The 22723-nt window shown below is 38.6% G+C and overlaps 1 protein-coding gene across 3 annotated transcripts in view; it reads right to left on the reverse strand.

Annotated features, from left to right (window-relative positions):
* Nucleotides 1–2748: 2748 nt before the first annotated feature.
* Nucleotides 2749–22723, reverse strand: part of LOC117329749 (beta-1,3-galactosyltransferase brn-like) — a 52439-nt gene continuing 32464 nt past the window's right edge. The window contains exons 1-2 of one of the 3 annotated variants that reach the window (XM_033887872.1): nt 10071–10258; nt 2749–5486 (exon numbers count right to left, since the gene is read on the reverse strand). In XM_033887872.1, the coding sequence (XP_033743763.1) occupies nt 3642–4961 (1320 nt within the window). In that variant the 5' untranslated portion in view covers nt 4962–5486; nt 10071–10258 and the 3' untranslated portion in view covers nt 2749–3641. Of the gene's footprint in view, nt 5487–6964; nt 7068–10070; nt 10259–22723 lie in introns of those variants that run through there. The other 2 variants (XM_033887874.1, XM_033887873.1) reach the window with 2 other exon arrangements.

Consider the following 22723-nt stretch of genomic DNA (forward strand, 5'->3'; position numbering starts at 1 on the left):
ATGCTAAGAAAGATACAGGTCAGAATGAGGGCGAAAGACAAATGTGATAAATAATAATTTAATGTATTTTTACCAGTGAAATATAGAAGTTGATCAATTTGATAAAAGTTATATTTTCACTACAGCGATGAGCAGTGAAATTGAGTTAAAACTTGTCCCACTGTAGGGTGCCTGATTAAGGAAACAAATTGCCATTTGTCTGCAAAAGTTTGAACAACATACACAAAATGATATTTGTCTCCAAACGTTCAGATAACATACACAAAATGAAATTTGTCTCCAAACTTTCGGACAAAATACACAAAATGAAATTTGTCTCCAAACTTTAGGACAACATATATAAAGACATTTTTGTTTCCAAACGTTCGAACAACAGAAAAAAAGATATTTGTCTCCAAACTTTCGGACAATATATATAAAGTGATATTTGTCTCCAAACAATCGGACAACATACACAGTGATATTTTTCTCTAAACGTTTGGACAACATACATAAAATGAAATTTGCATTTGTCTTGCTTGGACAACAGACACAAAATGAAATTTGTCTCCCAAACGTTTGGACAAGATACACAAAATGATAGTTGTCCCCAAACGATTGGAGAACATACACAAAATGATATTTGTCTTCCAAAGTTTGGTCAACAAACAAAAAATGATATTTGTCTACAAAAAATCGGACAAGATATGCAAAATGAATTTGTATCGAAACGTTTGAAACACATACATAAAGTGATATTTTCTCCAAACGTTTGGACAACATACACAGTGATATTTGTTTTCAAAAGTTTGTTCAACATAAACGCAAAATTATGTTCGTCTATAAACATTTGAACAACATATACAAAATGATATTTATCTCCTGGCGCTTGGACAATAGACACAGATGATATTAGTCTCCAAACGCTTTGACAACAGACACAAAAGAAATTTGTTTCAAAACGTCTGGACAAAATGCACACAATGATATGTCTCCAAACGTTTGGAAAACATACACAAAATGAAATTTGCCTCGAATCGTTCGCACAACATACATAAAGAGATATTTTTCTTCAAATGTTTTGTTAACAAAAAAAAAAAAAACAAAAAAAAATTGTCTCCAAAAATTTGGACAAAATAAGCAAAATCAAACGTTTGGAACACATACATATTGAAATTTGTCTCCAAATGTTTGATCAATGTACACACAAAATAATATTTGTCTATAAACCTTTGAACACATGCAAAATGGTATTTGTCTCCAAACATTCGGACAATATACACAAAATGATATTAGTTTTCAAACGCTTGGACAACATACAAAACAAGAAATATCTTTTTAAAAAGATAAACGGCATAGTTTTAATGCTGGCGGTTTTAATGTAAAACTGCTGGTGAAATAAATCAACGAACTAATGCGTTTCAGCAAGGATAAAAAACATATAAGTTTTGGTGATAATAAGACTGCATTTGAATCAGGAATATACTTTTATTAATGTGTCATTAGAATAGATGCGCCCATTTGTTCAGCTTGCATTTAATCTTAATTTTGTGTCGTCTTTAACTGCATATTTGCATTTTGCATTTACCGCTACGTTGACCAATCACATACTTCATCTTGACCAGTAACGCTACCTTTCGCGTCATATCCGGGTCCAAAAGAAAATTATACGGCTATGCCGAAAAAGAGGTTTGTCTGCAAACGTTTGAAAACAGACACATAATGATGTTTGTCTCTTAGGCCGTTTGGACAACACACAAAAACTGCTATTGATTTCTTAAAGTTTGGAAAATATTCACGATATAGTATTTGTCTATGAAAGCTTGGAAAACATACACAAAATGATATTTGTCTCCAAACGTTTAGACTGCAAACACAAAATGATACTTGTCTCCAAACGTTTAGACTGCAAACACAAAATGATATTTGTCTCCAAACGTTTAGACTGCAAACACAAAATGATACTTGTCTCCAAACGTTTAGACTGCAAACACAAAATGATATTTGTCTCCAAACGTTTAGACTGCAAACACAAAATGATACTTGTCTCCAAACGTTTAGACTGCAAACACAATATGATATTTGTCTCCAAACGTTTAAACTGCAAACACAAAATGATATTTGTCTCCAAACGTTTGAACATCATAAGCATAATTATATTTATCTCCAAACGCGGTTAACATTCAAAAAAGATATTTTGTTTCCAAAACTTTTATTTGTTTCCTACACGGTTGTCTTTAAAAGGCAGCTATGTAAACATATGTTTAATCTCTATTAACCCTAGCAGAACTTTTGCCATCTTGGTATTCTTGGAACACTTGACGGACACACACTGCATACCTATGCATTTATTAATGTCTTTAAATGACCATGGCTGTTAATAGGACGTTAAACAAAAACAAAACAAAAAACAAACAAACAAAGCATTTATTAAACAAAGTGGTTATAGACTCAACACAAGCCTAATATTCTAGCCTAAAACATTATACGCTACTTTGTTTTATTATTAATCGAAACTAATAATAATTCCCCAAAATTTCAAAGATTAAGTTAATCTCAAATTAGTTGTTCACCCGTAGACATGGTCATCGAGATTTTCTTACAATCTACGAATAACAATTTAATGCTAACTCTACTGTCCATGTATTCTTATTTCATACGAATTCTGCATGTTATTTGAGGACGGCAACGCACACTACTTGTTTATCAATAGTGTATTATACAATTTACGGATTATCCAAACAAGCGGAAATAAAACTGCACACATAATATCGAAATACTAAGATTTGTTTATTATTCATTTGAAAAGAATATTAGCAATAGCCGGAAACAAACTCCTTTCAATGTTGTTTTCCTGAACAAGAATGTTAGCACTGGGTCAGCGTAATGTTTTTCGCTTAACTCTGTAATTCGTAAAATGTATTAACTTAAACCAAGTCTGAACGTTTGATATACGTCATAATGTAGGGCTTTGATATCATTAATGAGTGTGATTTAAGCATGTAAATACGTAGGAATATTACAATTATCATGTATATGTTTTCTTGTTGTTTGTTTGTTATAATTGTTTACCAGCTAGGGGCCTACCAGCCTATTGTTTGGCTAATTAATAACTGGTTAATACGTAAGAAGATTTTTTCCCCTCCACTTCTCTTGTTAAAAACTGACACCTCCATATCAGACAGCAAGCGCTGTTTACTCAGAGAAAATGACACAACAAGGTATTGGCGGAATATGGATCATCTCTTCGATGGCCGACTTTTTATTCTTACTTATTTTTTAGAAAATTGAACACATTTTAAGATTGCACTTTTGAAGAGTAAAGGTGCGGCCTATAAATGAAGCGCCATAAGACATCATAAAAGTGAAACGCTATGATTCGTACTCAATCTGTCAGGTATTTTCAACCAGGTTTTTCTTATATATAAACAAATAAGATTATTTGATTTCATTGAGTACCTAAAAGTGTTAAAGATGGCGGTCAGCTAGAAATTTGGTCTGGCCCTTGCGGGGTTCACACGCTGAAACAGGGGTCAGAGAACACGTAGTACAGTCTTGGCCAATGAAATTATGCTCCAAGGTTAAATATCGGGAAATTCAAAATGAATACGTCTGTGAAAAAAGTTGTCTATTGCTAGACTTATCATTTCCCAACTAACCGGTTATTGTAATCTAGCCATTTTGGCATTACTAAATTTTAACCGTTTATAATGGAAATACCACGCAATTTTCAATTCATCTGGATGTCCGTACCCATGGGAGGCTAAAGTCGTGATGAATTTTTTGTCTCTATAAGAAACAGGATGTATATGGATATCTTGATGGTGTATTGGTTTGACGCCAAGTTTGTAAGCAACAATAGCTAAAAAGACATCATCAAACTTAAACTTTTTTGTATACTGGATAGCAATTTGGAGTCGTTTAACGAAATCCATTGACATAATAATAGCCCCGGCACTAAGGAATGGCGGGTACATCTTGTAAGGGTAATCTTCGATAGGCATAAACCATTTCTGAGTTGGACCCCTCTGTGGAACATCGTTCCAAACACGACCCACAAAGAGAGAATCAGACATATTTTGTGGTAATCCATGCAGGTAATCTAATAGGAAATCAGTGGCAACGTACATGTCGTCATCAACCAACATTACAAATTTAGCAGTAGGACAATACTTAACACACCAGTTGATGCCTCCTATTGTTTTATATGTGTTGTTGTAATAATCATCAACGTAAGACATCTCAACGATATCGTGATGCAGCCGTTTCTCCAGTAAAAGACGATTATTTACTGTTTCATTCATGGTTCTTGCAAGCAAAAAAGCATGTCGGATGACATCTTTTTGAAAATACGTATTATTAGTCCATGTTTCCCGGATAACTTGCCTCTGATCAAAATTCCCTGGTGCTGACTTGATCATAAACAACAGGATTATGTCTGATGTTGAATCACAAAGATTGTCCATTGGTTCCGAAAACGAATACGGATAAACGTTGATGGGTTTAATATCTGTCGTACCAGTTTTGAGAACGCCATCCACCAATTTGCGGAAGTCGATGTCTAGAGGATAACGAAACTTACTGAAAGGAAGTATTTTTGGCGGAGAGGTTTGCTCGCGTATTTTTGGCGGAGAGGTTTGCTCGCTTGTTTTGTAACTTGTTATCGGATTGGTGGCATTTGCAGAAATTGGAATTATTTTGTCAGTGATTTTTTGTGCGTTGTTACTGATATCAGTTTGATGAAACTTTACATCAATTGACACTTGATTGTTCAGACTGCTCCTCTTTCTTGGTTTTGGTCCGTCATCTGCGGAGGGAGAACCCGTGTGAAAGAGATCCACTTGATCATATTTGGAATTGAAAACTTCCTGTACCTCGTTATTGCTAAAATAGCGATCCATGATAAAAAGTAAAACACAGAAAGACGTTAAAACTATTAAATACTTGGACGTACATCGATATCGCTTGATGCAGAAAACCATGGTTATATTTGATATTCTGTAGTTGTACAACTTTAAATATATTTAAATTCTGCGTAAATATAAACACTCGTAATTTTCCCTGCCACTGTGACTTTTCAATTATTTTTTTTTAGGATTAGGGACTGTTTTCTCCAAATGCTAAATAGATTTTTGTAGATTATAAAGGTTCATGTCTGTATCCAACAGTTCCCGTAAATAGAACCACTTTGTTGAACCTTCATAATTAGTTTCATTCTGTAATCTAATCCAATGCCGAGGAAATAAATGATCAAATGGTGCCGTGTGAATCATATATCAAAATGTAATATTTTTGTTCTATTTGTCTGCTGATTCGGAGTATGATATAAACCTATATACGTAGTCCATTGTTACTATTCTTCCATTCACTTTTTCTGGTAGAACTAAATTCCTATTGTTTGAGTGCCTCATTTCACGATTCTTATGTTTCCTGGATTGAATGGTCAGGTTACATCCTCTTTCCAAATGCCACCTGATAAAATCGCTCACGGTCAGCAGCTGGTGGGCCTGAAACAAAGGAAACAATCATACATCTATAAAGTACAATAGGGTAAAATGTAAACTTTATTGATATTACAACAATTGCGAACCTTCTAATAATCACTCTTATTGACCCAGATGGAAGCGCGCGAGGAGTGTTACTATGGGAGGAAACCAGAGTATCCGGGGAAAAACCCACGTGGTCGGGCAGGTGACCCCATAACCTTTCACGTCCGATCGGGAAATCGAACCCATGCCGCCTACATGTACGTGTAAGGCAAGAATATTACCACTGTGCCAATCGACCCTTTGATACATTAGGGTTGTCGCATATTGTCCCATATCATATAAATAAATCAATTAATGAACACGTGTCTCCCTCATTAAGAAAAAAACCAAATATGTACACTTGTGTTGTATTGTCACTAGATAAAGCTTATCAAGCCCAGTGATATCAATTTTCGATAATGACGCACGGTGATTAGGCTTGCGCAATGATATCGAGCGGCCTCGTTATGCGCTTGCCAAAGTATAACTGCGCAGAGTTAAATAATGATTTCATACAACACAATCCAAGATATATATATTTATGATGAATTGTCAATTAACCAAAATTTAAAAAACTACGTCTAAATATGTTAATGAATATTGTTACATCTGTCGATTGCATTGTTTTCTTTCTGAACTACTTTGTTTACTGCCTGTCGTCAATGTCACCACGGCAGCGCCATCTAGTGTTTTCCGACTAATGTGGCTACTTTATTAAGCTGACCGCTGTTCCAACGATGTATATAAGTTTTCCCCTTTTTTCTTTTTAATGTCATAGTGATAGAGTGTAAATATCAGGATTAAAAAAAAAATTAATGTAGCAAAAAAAAAAAAAAAATAATAATAATAAAAAAAAAAAAAAAAAATAATAATAAAAGAAAAAAAAAAAAAAAAATGAAATTAAATAATACCAATCCTTAAATAGTAGAGGTTACCAGCAGAGTAATGCTCAGTTAATGTTACAGTAATAACAAGTAAAGCTGTAGCTGGAGTGTCTTCGTTGAAACACAATCTAGTTTAACACTCGAACCAAGTCACCAAAGAAGATATCTTTCTGAGATTTGTGGCCACATGTGTTTTTTTTTTAAAGAGCAAAGTGTTTAGATTTGGAAAGAAAACCTTTATAGAATGGCGTAGGGCTACAGGTATAAAAAGGCTGGGATTTGTTTGTTTGTTTACTGAGCTTATCGCCCCATGAACATTCAGGGTCATTTCGAGGCGGGTCGCCATGTAGTAGTTGGTGACTACTTCACTGAACAACATACAGGAGGCCCGACGCATGCTATCCAGAACAATTAGGGTAAAGGGTTTTGCCAAAGGACATAGCCATGACAGATCATACCATCCATATTTTCTCAGCTTCCCGAGAAATACAAACCGACAAGGGTACGGAGAGTCGAACCACGAAACTCAGATCTATGCCTGAGATTACATGGCCGACGCTCTAACCGAATCACCTATCCGGTATCACGGTACCGCGTCCAGGTTGAAACTTATATTCCATAATACTACTTCACTTATCCGAGTCGAGACAAAGAGCAACGGTTGTTCAGTATATCTACAACATATATACACCAAAAAAGTAGATTTTTAAAGAAACTCAGTAAATTGATTATAAATTTATTGTTGTATCAAACATCCTCGATTCTTTAATCTTCTTATATGTTCAAGAGTCAAGAAATTTTATTTAAAGTCGCATATTACATAACAAGTCAACATTAGCACTGTAGTGTTATTCGTGCGACAAACATATCACAAATATGTATTGCATGATATATTGTAACACTGTATAACTGTACGCCGTGTATCATTGCTATTATATATGACCTTTCGTTACACACGTTAGTGGGTCAGAGTGCTATCAGTAAGACCTTGAAACCTTGAAACCTTGAAAATGTCATCAACTTTATCTCAGATTGTCAGTAGATAAGAGGTTTAAATACGTGTGTCATTCACGGTTCGCCTTATACCGGCTTGGGTTCAACAGAGCCTTATATAACTCTGTTCATGTCTGGGTTCAGCAGTTTAGATATTCTTAAAACAATTAAAACAAATCCAAAACTTACTGATAGACATTTTTTGTTTTGGTTTTGAGAGCCGTTATTCAAGTCAGCCATTTTTAGTTATTTTTGCTGTGTATTGGACGATTTAGACGATTTCCATTATGAACACGTATTATTGTTTTTGTTTTCAAAACAATCATCGAAGTCGGGTCGCGTTTTCTCTTTGTATATTTACATTTTGGTGGCAAAATCATGATATAAACTAAGTAAAAAGATTTGCAGTCTATGTGAGCATAATTGACACCCAAAACGTGACATCAATCCATGTCCCTCATGAATATATTCACCCACCGGAACTACTTGTAAATAACGTAAACAATTAATAATGGCTCTATGAAAAAAAAGTCTAGGACTACGTCGTTTTTTATGTTAATTAAAAAGTATCAAAAAGAAATTGTATACAATATTGTTACACAAATAATAAAAAGAATTGAACAGAATGTGTTATTTCAATGCACTTTTTTTGTTTGCCAATCTGCACGTGACAAATGAATTTTGAAAAAAATACTCAATTTTAATTTTCAAAATAATATGTCGAGAATGTAAATATAAGCATTAAAATGTCTTTTTTTGGTGTCTATGGTCAATATACTGTAAACGTACTTATTTTAGCGCAATCAAATTTTAGCGCATTTGCAGATTTTAGTCAGTTAGCGCAATGATGAATTAGCGCATCCACAGAACTTTCTATAGAAATAAAACGTACAAAAAGTAATTAGCGCAATCATAATTTAGCGCAAGGCTTCCAGCGCGAAAAGCGCTAAAATAAAATTACCGCTAAAATATGTACGTTTACAGTAACTCTCTGTTTATATATATTGGCAGGCAGGATTACTCGGAGAAACTGAGCATCATTGTGTTATATTCTTACTGTATAGATAGTTGGTACTTGATATATATCACATTGACACAGCTAAGCAATCTGTTTATTTTATTTCTGTATATATTTGCACTGAAGACTCTAGTAATATTAATCACGTGTTAGACAATATGGATCATCAGTTGTGACTGATACGGACCCTGTAAACGTCACAGACATAAATTTAAATAGCAATGTTTTAGATTGCAATCAGGTATATCAAATCTTGCTAGACATGCTACGCTCAATTATATATTTTGTACCATGTTTACCTATTAAACTTGAATTTAATTGAATTGAGAGGCTCTTACACTGTTAAGAATGTAGATGGTCTATTGTATTGCGAACAATAGCGGTCAGTATTTATGCCTCGTAGCCTGTTCTGCGCCTGCGTGTCTCGTTGCAATGCTTGTCTCGTCCCATTGAACAGACCCATCGGGCTTATATTTGCAAACGATACAAGGTCTGAGAAACGGATCTTAGTGAAAACTTAAGTGTTTTGAAGCGATTCAAATTGCAATACATCACAAATGTATTAAAGGCCACAATCGCTATTTAATAAACATTAGCGAGATGACGACGGTGATGAGAATGTATGCCAATACTTTCGAAGTCACGAAAAGTACCACGATCCATATTATACAAGTAACTTAATACTAATATCTTTAAATCTTTTAACATGATTCACGTTTGCTTATTCATTCCTTTCTTTGATCGGAGTGGTGCTTCGTTGATCGAATCTCGTAAAATCTCACGGCACAAGAATGGGAAAGGGACACCAGTGCCCTCATTCGGATCATCCTCGGGTTGGGTCTACCTATTTTGAAAAATAAAACCGAGGAGTTCCGGATGCAGTACCGTGACACATTGCATAAGAATGGGAAGAAGAATCCTTGTACTTGTCAGCATGTGCTGTCATTGTGGCGGGCCTCCCGGAATTAGTATCAAATTACTACGACGAGATCCCGTCTCAAAATTATCCTAGCTGTTCAGTGGGGCGATAAACATAGCAAACAAACATAAGATACTCCTTTGTCGTTGTGTAACAGCTAGATAGTGTCAAAACACCATAACGATGGCGTGTTTTAGAATCAACGAAGAACGAGACAGATAAAAACTATATATTTCGCCCAAAAATGCTGTTCGCTTAAGATGAATAATAAATAAATGCGTTTAAAATAAAACAAAGTGTCAATTTACAGTAAGACATAATCTCCTTTATCATACGATTATTAACTTGGCGAATGGCTGACAGACTAAGTCCAAAGATGGAAATTAATTACACCTTTGCCGCGGTACCACTACGCCAGGATGAAATGTAGTCCATATTTTGTAGTTTGTACTTTAAAACAGTTTTCAAGAATTCCAACGAAACGTGATCATGTATCACATAACCCCTAACACTGTCTTCTTGTATCAATACAGAGAAACCCTGACCGGCAGTATTACCACTGGGTCGCTAATTATCAAGTTCAGATTTAATGAATCAGCTGTTATCTAGAATCTGAAAACGTCAAATAAAGAATGGTAAATAAGTCTTAGCTGTGATTATTTTTTTTTTCAAAATACAAGCTTCTCTCACCGACATTCATTTCATTATTACACTTTAATTGTAATAAAACCCGTTTTTAAAAACCTTACCTGCGATAAATTTTGGAATTGTTAACTATATATAGCTCTCCTTAGAAGTCCTAATCCGCTACAGTTGAAGGAAACGGTGAAATCCACGAAATTTATCAAAAACAGGGTTTCGTTCAGTAATTTGACTTATCAGTTTATACGCCTGTAGTGGGAGAGACACACCTGTGTTCGTCACAGATCATATCACAGACTGGAGCATGCTCAAAGGTATGGGTAAAGGTGACCGTTTCAACTTCCTTAACTACCTTCAACATGCTACTCTGCCATACGTCGTCTATAGAATGGTGTGTGGTGTTGGTTCATATAATGATTTAAAGGGACATTTCTTCGTTTGGACAACAGAAGAATGCAAAACTTGATACAATCTTTGTTCGGACCAGGATTATATGTGTGTTTGTGTCTACCAGTAATGAAATTTAAAGCCGAAATGTGTTGTGTATACACATAATAATACTGGTCATGCAGAGTCAAATTTATTGTAATTTTCAATATACATGTATATGTTAGTAATTCCGGAACTCCCTACCGGATTCCGGATTCTTCTGTACATACGTTATAGTTATTGTTGTTACTTCGGGTGAAGAATAAAAATTGATGAAGGATGAACTTGTTTGTCTGCTCTGCCTCTGATTTTAAAACAACCATCAACGTTCCACTCACTGCCAAGCGAGTTAAACCGTTCCCCCTCAAACGTTGATGCGACATGGTGGAAAATCTGTTTCTATAAGAAGATTTCGGTGTGTATTACTATACATTAATGACTTGTGCCTGAAATTACACCGAACATTGATCACGATGCACGAGTTCTTCAATCAGTGACTGATCACGTGACCATTTTTTTTGGCGCCATGGACTAACCTCTCTCCCTCCCTCATGGATAGTTTTTTTATGTAACAGTTTTCTATTAGACAGTGATAATGATATTAAATCAGAAGTTGATGACATTCAATTTGATCCTAACGAGCTGTTACACGATAATTTTATAAGAGACAATGCTTTGAAGGTATCAGATTGTTTACAGTTTACACAACAACCACCTCAGACTCCGTTCAACATGGACATCTCAAAATGCCGGAAGTTTACAGGGCTCAGCCATGAAAAGGCAGAAACCTTTCTCATGGAATTTCTGTCCTTTGTTGAACTATATTCATTGGATAATCACTTAAATGACAAGAGAGTGCCCTTGTTCAGCCTTCTTTTACAGGGACCTGCAAGGACATGGTTTTCCACAAACAATTTGAGTACAAAACCCTTGGCAGTCGTCCGAAAATCCTTTGCAAAAAAGTACATCGAGTTCTCTGCATCCAGTCCATCCTTGTTATTGGAAACAAACAATTTCTTGACCATGACCCTTAGCCCTCATGAACCGTTGGAGGATTATCATGCTAGACTTGTTGAGAGAGGCAGGCGAATTGGTAAAAGTGACATTGAAATTTTAACTAAAGTTATTTCTTCGCTGCCTGACCGACTTGCCTTCTTCGTGAGAGCTGGGAATCCTGTTGATAGTACCACGGCTCTATCATCAGCGAAGATGGGCGAAGTGTACGGCTATCGGACACCCACCGCCCCTCAGTGTCACAGCTCCAGCCGGTACCTGTACCTACACGGTCTATCTCGATGTCACAGCTCCAGCCGGAACCTGTACCTACCCTGTCTCGGACGGAAGATCTCTCGGCTAAGGTGGACAAGTTAACAGATCTAGTTACCACTTTACTTCATACTAAGGACCCTGGTAATCATCGTCAGGAGACACGCGTTACAGCATATACATGTTATAAGTGTGGTGTCCAGGGACATAGACAATTCCATTGCCTGTGGACAGGACAGGATGTGCCTCACCCTGAGACCTGCCGTCAGTTGTGTAGTCAATTCGGACACATTGCCACATCATGCTTGAAAAACTTTCAACCGACTCTGCCACCTCCTAATGTGTCGAGCATGCATGTTACTTCGGGAAACTTGCTGCTCCCGGGGGTAGCAGGTCGCGTCCCCTCGGGAAGACTGTGTCAGTAAATCGATCGCGACATCGTAGTGCTGAACCTGTTCGCGGCTTCGCACAACATGAGAGTTCCGACACAGATAGAGACAACACACCCTCATTGGAAACCAGTTCTGATGGTGATGATTTTGTATCAGACTCTGAAACAGACAAGGCTCAGGGACAATTCATGTACTTTCCTGTACAGATTGGAACTCACAATGTTACAGCATTATTAGACAGTGGTAGTAGTATTAATGTCATGTCTGATTCTTTGTTTGAACAATTACCACATTCTTCTAAAAGTAGTATCAATTTGTGTGATGCTGTGTCTATAGGCTTAGCCAATGCTTCCAAGGTACAGGTCAAAGGTTCTGCTAATGTTAAGGTCAAGTTACCTAATGGCAAGTGTACAATATATGTTTATATTCTACAGCAGACATCACATCCTCATATTTTGGGTACTACTTTTATAAATGAACAGCATATTGTTTTGGATTTTGGATCTATGCTTGTAGGTTCTAAAAAATTGAAAGTTAGGAGTAAATCTGTTCTTGAGATTAGGCCTAATTCTGAGTGTATAGTGATGTGCAAACTCCCTAAGGGCAGTATGATAGGATTACAAGGTGTTTGTTCTCCAAGTAAAAAATCTGCAAAAGCTGGCCTATTGGTAGCAAAATCAGTTAACACCATCTATCCATCGCGCAAAGTTCCCATTAAGATTTTAAACCCTAGTTATACCTGTATTGTGGGACCTCGAAATACTGTGTTGGCTGATTTTGTTGCTTTGGATAGCTCATATCAGGTTATACCTCAAAATACACAAACTTTTGCTAGTATTTCGACATGTAACAATATGTCTTTTAAGAATGTTACCGCTGATGTAGGTTACAATGTTGACAAAGATGATGCCTACAATGATAAGAATGTTACCTCTGATGTAGGTTACAATGTTGACAAAGATGATGCCTACAATGATAAGAATGTAACCTCTGATGTAGGTTACAATTTTGACAAAGATGATGCCTACAATGATGATCTTGTACATAAACATGTGTCTGCTAGTACCTGTATTAAGAATGCTGTTTCTGAGACTTGATTTTGATGTTCACAATTTTTCATTACCTCTTACTGGGAAAGATGTCACAGGTACTATCTCTGATGTAGTTACAAAGGTTGATATCACTGACAATAACACTGGTATTTCTAACAATGTTGTCAAAAATTTTACTAGGAATGTTGCCTCTAATATTGTTTCTGATGATAACACCAGTACTTCTCAACATGTTGTTCATAATGTTGCCAGTAATATTGCTACAAATGATGTCACAAATGTTAACACAAAGAATTCTCAAAAAGTAGTCAGTCATGTTGCCAATGATGTTGCCAGCAATGTTGTCTGTGATGTTTTGGATAATGTTGTCAATAATATTGCCAAGAATGTTGACACACATGTTGTTCCAAATGTCAAAGCAAACAGTTCTCAAAATGTAGTCTGTCATGTTGCCAGTGATGTTGACAACAATGTTGTCTGTGACTTTTTAGATAACATTGACCCTACTAATCATAGTTTTGTTGAACATGATACTGTATGTAGTTCTACATACAATGTTGTTACAGAGCCAAGTGATACAAAACCATTTTTGAAATGTATCTCTTACTTTGATATGAACAATGACAATTTATCACTAGACCAACTCAACAGTCTTAAACAGTGTGTGTATAGGAATCGTGACGTATTCGTAACGGATGAAAATCCTTCTTTAGGGTTTACTACAGTGGTGGAGCATCGTATTAACTTGAAAGCTGATGCCAAACCTAAGTATCATAAACCGTATAGACTTTCTCCGGACAAACGTGATGTTTTGCGTGTACAATTGACTGATCTCCTAAACCAGGGTATTATAGCACCTCTTGATGAAAAGGAGGATGTACCAATATCTAGCCCTATTGTGCTTGTTTCAAAACGGAAGTCTGGTGATAACTCCACTCAGCCATCGTCATCTTACAGATTCTGTTGCGATTTTCGCTACTTGAATTCACAAACTGAAACATTTCGCTACACGATACCAAACCTTCAGGAACTGACTGAATCGTTTGATCGTACAAAACCCAAATTACATCACCTCTATTGATATGAGTTCTGGCTTTTTTCAGATGGGGATAGAGAAAGACTCTACAAAGTATACAGCATTCAACACTTGCTTTGGTAGCTACAAATTTTTACGCCTACCTATGGGGTTGAGCACATCTCCCAACAGCTTCCAGTTACTTATGGACAAAGTACTGCACGGTTTAACCTTCAAATCAGTCTTGTGTTATTTGGACGATATTCTAATTTTCTCGCACACTTTCGATCAGCACATGGCAGATATTGAGGAAGTGTTTAGTCGTCTTCGGGCAGCTGGTCTGAAGCTAGGCCCCAAGAAGTGTTCGTTCGCGAAGTCGGCATGTACTTTTCTCGGTCATGAAATTTCATGTGCTGGTATCCGTCCACCTGCTGACCGTGTGAACGCTGTTCAGAACTTTCCTGCACCTACTAGTCAGAAGGAGTTACGCCGTGCGATGGGTCTCATGAATAGGTTCAGAAAATGTATACCTCGGTTTAGCGAAACGTCATTTCCACTTACCCAGCTGTTGAAGAAAGGTGTTCGTTTCTGTTGGACTTCAGAACATGATCGCGCATTTCAGAAACTTAAAACCGCGCTTTTGGAGTCGGAAGCATTAGCATTTCCTCACTATGATATCGAATTTCGTGTAGCAGTGGACACATCTTGTCGGGTCATTGGCTATATGCTATATCAAATTCATCCAGATGTCGTACATCGAGTAGTCAGATTTGGCTCCAAAGGTTTGAATACTTATCAACAGACGTATGGACCAACAAAATTAGAATTATTGGGCATGGTGTACAGTGTTTTGGATTGCACGCATTATCTACGTGGTAGACATTTTGTAGTCGAGTGTGACCACCAAGCTTTACAGCCTTTATTCCAGAAGCAGCTTCGTGGGGCGATCTATGAACGATGGCTCGCCATCCTTCAGCAATTTGACATTAGTATTGAATACAAACCCGCTCGCCAGATGGTAGTGCCTGACGCGTTATCGCGATGCCACCCTTATCCTCATGGAGTTATAGATTCCAGTCGAGCGGAGGAGGATTTGAATTTTCCTTTCATCGAGGATGTTCATGCTGTTGGGGTCACCCTCCCTAATGGACAGAAATTAAGTTCTCTCGTTCATTCCGATAGTAGTGACAATGACATTATTGTGAATAACATGTGTATGATTCCCTCCTCTGTCTTACGGTCAGACATTGATTGTAGTGTTGCTTATGATGCGGACACTGAGGATGGTGATATTGCTGTCAAGGGTGTACCACAAAGGAAAAAGCGAATCATGGCTGTTCATAAACGAAAGTCACCCAATTCTTTTACTGCTACGTATACACCACAAACAAAAGCCTCATGCTTACCAGATTGCACGCCCGGTGTTTCTGATAAGGTCTCATTTCAGGGACCTGTGACTGATCCCATTTCTCCTCACAGTACCGAGGAGTTATCTACCCTTGACCATGTGGATCATCTGTTCGCACCAGCAGAGGACAGCTGTTTGGACATTTTAGTGACCGAAAGCTTGAATAGGATTGAAGCAGACATTACACAAGCAATACTAGACAGTGTAGTAGATACTGTTGCACAGGATACTACCGTTTCTCCTGCGGACGACGCTTATTTTGTTCTTACTGATGTGGACAGTACTGGTGCTACAACTCTCGTGTCTACGGATATTGATTCAGACATTAAAGTAAAGCCTTACATACAAGACACAGACATTGATTCTAGCACTTTCACTGAAAATGACGGCATAGTTTCTCTTATGGATTCTCCAGTACCACCTGATGACACACTGTCGGACATTTTACTACCTGAGCCCTACCAGCGAATCGGTATGAACATATACAGCACCTCAGATTCTACTAATGAAGCAGCCACCTACGGTTTAGAATCTCAGAGTGATTTCTTCAAAGTGTCTAATATAGGGTTGAGGATGTTATCAAGATGCAACATCAGGATGATACCTTCCAACCAATGATTGACTATTTAACCCAAGGGGAACTACCCAATTCTCAGAAAGCTGCAAGGAAAATCATTCTTGAGAGTGCAGATTATGTTTTGATCAACCGGATGCTTTTTCATTCGCGTGTAGCAAAGTCAAAACGTTTGATGTCACTAAAACATTATCAGTTGGCTTTTCCCACCACTTTAGTACCTACTGTCCTACAAATTTACCACGACTCTGTTATTAGTGGACATTATGGAATACAGGAGACCATGGATCGTATCCGTGAGCATTATTTTTTCCCAGGCTTATCAACCATTGTGTCAGACTACGTACGTTCTTGCCCAGATTGCCAACAAAGGAAAGTGCCGTCTGTACCACACGGACATGCCATCACTGCGTTTCCGACACCACACCGGCCATTTGAGGTTTGGGGAGTAGACCTCTATGGACCTTTGCCCATTACTGCCTCTGGCAAGTCGTATATATTCACTGCTGTAGACTTGTTTTCCAAATACGTGTTTGCAGAGCCTATCGCCACCAGTGATGCCCTTTCCGTCGGATGTTTGGTATATGTAACACTCTCGTGTCGGATCAAGGATCTGAATTTATTGCCAAAGCTACGCAAGAAACTTGTCGTCTCTTGAATGTACAACAAAACTTTACCCCAAGTTACGCGCATCATTGTATGGGCGCCTGTGAACGAACTCATCGTGTATTGGCCACTAAGCTAACACCTTACATGAACAGCAAGCGAAACAACTGTGAGGAGATTCTTCCTGCAGTCATGTTTTCAATGAATGCATCTGTGAACAGCAGTGCTGGGTATTCACCTTTTGAAGTTGTTTTCGGTGACCGACCATCTTTTCCATTGTCAGTTTTATTGCCGGACCTGAAAAGTGTACCAAAGGACATGTATGCTTATATTAACCAAATCCACCTTCGGCTTGAAGTCATTCGTGAGGACATGAAGGAACATATACTCCATTCCCAGTCTAAAATGGTTGAGGTGGCGAATGTCAAAAGACAAGGACAAGACTTTCATGTTGGAGATTATGTTTATTTGAGACATGAACCTTTGGATACTGGTCAGAAACTTCAGAATATATACAAAGGACCTTTTGTGTTACTAAGAGCAGATTCTGATCACTTAATGACGTTACAGGATCCCACTACGAGGAAACAACTTGATCGACCTGTACATGTAAATCGTCTCAAGATAGCACATGTTCGCGCTCCCACACCATCCAATTTCTTCAAGTGTATCACTTCCTGCAAAGTGTCTGTAGGTGTTCAAGCCAACATGGTTCAAGATGACTCCCAGACTGATACTTTGTCATCTGGCCGTGTTTCTGCTGAGGACAATTCAGTGGATGGGAAGGAACAGGCTGATTCCCCTCCACAAACCCTGTCATCGGTCACTGATTCTGACAGTACTCTTACATTTGTTGTACCAATACCACCTGCTCGTCCGAATCGTTCTAATACCTCAAGTGCGTCTGAGGATGTATATTATAAAATCCGTCGAGTTCTTGCCCAGCGTGGAAGTGGATCTAATCGTGAATACCTGGTGCAGTTTGTAGGTGAACCGTCCCAGAAGGTTATGTGGGTGTACTTTGACACCCTTAACAAGGCCGCTCAACGGTCAGATCTCGCAAAGAAACCAAAATGCATTGAATAAACAAATTTCTGACCTTCTTCTCTTTGTACATATATTAGGTACACAAATTGTTTACACTTGCGGTCTCCAAGAAAGCTGGGTCCACGTCCCGAGACTGGGTGCACTGGTGCTCTGCCCACATCGATTGTTTCGGGGGGTCATCGGTGTGCGTTGGGTATTAGTGTAGCAGAAGGCTTTCACAGCAGCTCCAATTTGAGCCAACCTGTTTGCCGTCGTTTGCATCTCGTAATCTGGGGAAAGATGATCCCGGTGGTTGAAACACTTTGGCTTCGGACTCCAGAGAGACGAGAGATAGTACGGGCCCTGTATTATCAATCGGCTGGTCACGCCGAGCCCGGGATATTTAATATCCAGAGGGCAGTGGCTTAGTGTTAATCGCGAGAGAATAACAATTTTCGCACAAACAAAATCGTATTCTTTCTCGAGTATATTACTCTGTGTAACCCTGACACTTCGGCGCTGGAGAGCCGCGCCTCAAGCAGTGTCCCCTTGTTGGGCTCCGAGGAGGGTGGGGTCACGAGTAATGAATCACATAACTACTTAACATGTCTCAAATAAACCCAAAACAACAAAACCAAATCAAACCAAACCAAAATGATAATAACCTAAACAACACAACGTCCGAAACGACTTTCCCTCAGTATCTCCTTATAACAGCGAAGGTGACTGGGAAGAAAATATCATCGCTATCATCGCTATCATCCAAAAAACTATTAAAGGATGCCTTGGTACTGCCAAATCCGCCAAGCCCTTGAGATCGGGAGACCTCCTTGTTGAGGTTTTCCGCAAGCAGCAGGCGGATAATCTCCTAAAGTTGTCGGAATTTTCTGAGATCAGTGTCCATGTTAGGGCCCATCAGTCTCTTAACTTCAGCAAGGGGGTAATCAGATGCCCTGCCTTGCAGAACGACACTGACGCAGAGATTCTGCAATATTTCAAGTCGGAGAATATCCCGATCTCAGAGGTGAGGCGGATCAAAATAAAACGACAGACAGTAAAAACCAATATTTTCGTCCTCACGTTCGCAGTGCCAAACCTTCCTTCATCGGTAATGGTAGGTTACATGAGATGTAACGTCTCGCCCTACATACCGAATCCTCTACGATGTCGTAACTGCCAGAGATACGGCCATCATGAGGACAGATGCAGGCGAAGGGAGGTTTGCGAACACTGCGGACGAGAGGGCCATAACGACACGGATAACTGTGATATCACCGGCAAACGATGTCCAAATTGCAAGGGCAACCACGCGACGTCATCTCGAGACTGTCTTTCCTGGAAGAAGGAAAGGGAAGTTCTGCGGGTAAAGTATACCCGTAACATTTCCTTCCCTGACGCCAGGAGGGTGGTCGAGAGTAATGACCCCGCTGCGTTGTCATATGCATCTGTAACAAAATCAAAAACGCAACAAAACACAATCACTGTTTCAAGTCAGGAAGGGTAGCGTCTAAGACCACCTCAACATCAGTTAGACCTTCCAAGCCTGACGAAACGGCAGTTATCAAGACCAATATGCCAGCACCTCCAGCACATAAACCTGCACGCCATGTAACTCAAACATCGAAGCCGAGGGTCACCCACCACAGACGGACTGTATCACAGCCGTCAGAACTTAACAAGATTGCTGGTAACACCAATAAACGACCAGCAACCACACCACCTCAAGACCAACGAAAACCGAAGGTAAAACTACACAGATTACCTTCCTTAAACAACACAAAGCCCAGCAAAGGCCCAAATGACCCTATCCATGGTCATAACAGGTACGACGTTCTTGCGGACGACAGTGAGTTTGGTGACAGCAATGCTGCTGTTACCAGACAACCTACACCAAGTAGTCCTGTCAGTCCAAAGAGCGTCCATCACGAACCTGGATAGTGGTCAGCAATACGAACAATTTTATCATACAATGGAACATAAGCGGACTAAGGGCAAATTTAGAAGAGTTTCAAAAGAATTTAGACCTGCCTTATTTTGCCTGCAGGAAGTCATGTTAAAAAATCCAATTACTTTCAGAAATTTCTCGCTCTACAATAGCATCGCAACGGTAGGAAACAGAGGTGGCGCAGCTGTAGCTGTCCATAAAACTATTCCTCACAGAATTATCACGTTAAACACAAATTTACAGGCTGTTGCTGTCTGTGCAACTTTACACAGACAAGTAACTGTCTGTTCAATTTATCTTCCTCCGAGTATTGCTTTCACTAGTGAGCAACTTAATAACCTCGTCTCGCAACTCCCAGCACCATACATAATTCTCGCAGATTTTAATGGGCATAACAGTCTGTGGGGCTCCCGAACACAGATGAGAGAGGAAGACGTATTGAGGAATTTATAGATAAAAACAACCTGTGTCTTTTTAACAATAATACCCCAACATATCTACACCCTGCTACAGGCTCCCGTACCCACATAGACCTATCATTATGTCATCCATCCATTTTACTCGATTATGACTGAAGGGTAAATGATGATCTATGTGGGAGTGACCACTTCCCTATTTTTCTTAAGAATATTGGGAACCCTCTTGATAAACCACTTCCTCGATGGAATGTGCACAAAGCAGATTGGGGCCAATTCCAACACCTGTGCAACGAGGAGATTACTGTAGAAAAATTCACTAACCTCGATGACCCAATTAAAACATTCACTGAAATGATTACTTCTATTGCCACAAAAACGATACCAAAGTCCGTCCCAAAACCTACAAAGTTCCTTTTATCTGAAAAATCTTTTATCAATAGATCCGGCCGAAAGGCAGCTCTAAGACGATTCCTGACTTCCCCTACAACTGAAAATTACAATAATTTTAAAATTTGGAGGGCGAAGGCTCGGCGATATATTAAGTCCGACAAAAAGAATAGCTGGAAGGAATACATTTCTAAAATATCTTCAAACACATCATCAAAAAAGATATGGGATCAGATACGAAAAATAAGTGGAAAACGAAAAACGGCACCAGCATCCCATCTTATCAACAGTAACCAAATCTTCTCTTCTACATCTGAAATTGCAAATGCATTTGCTAAAAAATATAGCTCAGAACTCAACCGCCAAAAATCACTCCAAAAAATTCCAAACTTTCAAAAAAGACAAAGAAAAGAAACGTCTTAACTTTAAATTATCCAACACAGAAAGTTACAACAAGCCTTTCGATCTCCAGGAGTTGCTTGAATCGCTAAAAAGATCGACCGATTCAGCAGCTGGGCCAGATGAAATTCCGTACCAATTCCTGAAACATCTACCAGAATCATCATTACGATGTCTCTTATATATTTTTAATCAAGTATTCGCTTCCGGTAAGATCCCCGAGTCTTGGAAGGAATCAACAATTATTCCGATTCCAAAACCTGGTAAGGACGCCAATGAACCAAATAATTATCGCCCGAGAGGTCATGTGACAGAAGAAGCGGTCAGTAGTGGTGTTCACGGTCTCCAGAAAATGTGCCTATTTCACACTTAATCCTGATTGTTTTGGAATCATAAGGACACATCTCATGTATAAGACAATATGGATCGACTGTAACAAACTGGATTTCGATAAAACTGTGTACTTTTCCGTTATTTTGGATATTTTGGATCGTCATGGAACATCTATCTGAGATTGTCATGCTTCGTTGACCACAGTGGTGACCACTATCTACGCACGCACCTGTATATGTTTACTTACCGGATGAACTGCTTTCCACACAGGTAACGATTTGTTTTCATCAATACCTGTTTTCATTGATTGATACCTGTACGTGAGATATATTGTTTATTGCAACCTCGTGCCCAGGAAAATGCCTAGGAATTTCAGTACTAGTGCTAAGTCAAAGACTGACCGTCGAGACTCTCTAGGCAACATGGACACGGACAGTAAGCTTGACCATATTAATCAGGTTTTATCAACCCTTATGACTAAAGAAGACATGATAATGCAAATGGATAGATTGAGGGATGAAATAAAACAGGAAAAAGAAGGAGATGATAGAAAGACTGGAGGGGAGAGTGTTTGTCCTCGAGACGGAAAACGAGAAATTGAGGGACGTAGTCGATCATTTAGAAAAAAGTCTAGAGGTAGCCGATGAGAGACTAGTCAGTTTGACAAGGCGAGACAATGCCTTGGAACAGCAAGGCAGGAAAAATTCTATACGGATAATAGGACTCGAATCGGAAAGAAATGAGACAGCCGAGGCTTGTGTTGAAAAGTGTGCCAAACTCTTGCGCGATAATCTAAAAGTAGACGTCAATGTCATGGACATAGACATCGCACATAGACTTGGACCGCGCTCAACCATCTGTAAATTCACGCGCAGGATGAAGAAATTTGAAGTCCTTAAAGCCAGGAAAGCACTTAAAGGAAAGAAGATTTATATTTTTGAGGACTTGACTCAAGAGAATCAACAAATTCTCAAACGCGCGTATGAACTGGAATGTGTCGAAAATACCTGGTCCATTGACGGCAAACTTTTTGTTAAGCTAAAGAACGGAAAAAAAGAGAGGAATCTCCGATGAGAGTATCTTAACTAACGCGTACATGCTAAACGACGCGAATTTCGCGAGATAATTAGTGTGAGTGAAAGACTGACACTCACTTACGTGAGTAACTCGTGTACGACGTACACCTTGAACTGAAACCCTCTCTTTCTTCCATATATGGAATAATACTTATATTGATATATATGTATACATATTTATATAATAAAATAAAAAGCCAAACACAGATCTGCTGTCTCCCTAGTACTTTCGCGGCTACATTCTGCCGCTCTTCAGGGAATCCCCTGTTTTGTATGAATGAATGAATGGAAACATTAAGGAATGGACGAATGAATAGAAGTATTTAATGAATGAATGAATGAATGAATGAATGAATGAAAAGGAATGAATGAATGAATGAACGAATGAAGGAAGGAGTTTAATAGGATAACCCACTTATTATTCAACATTTAA

The sequence above is a fragment of the Pecten maximus genome, chromosome 6 (genome assembly GCF_902652985.1).
Source record: "Pecten maximus chromosome 6, xPecMax1.1, whole genome shotgun sequence".
Lineage (NCBI taxonomy): Eukaryota > Metazoa > Mollusca > Bivalvia > Pectinida > Pectinidae > Pecten > Pecten maximus.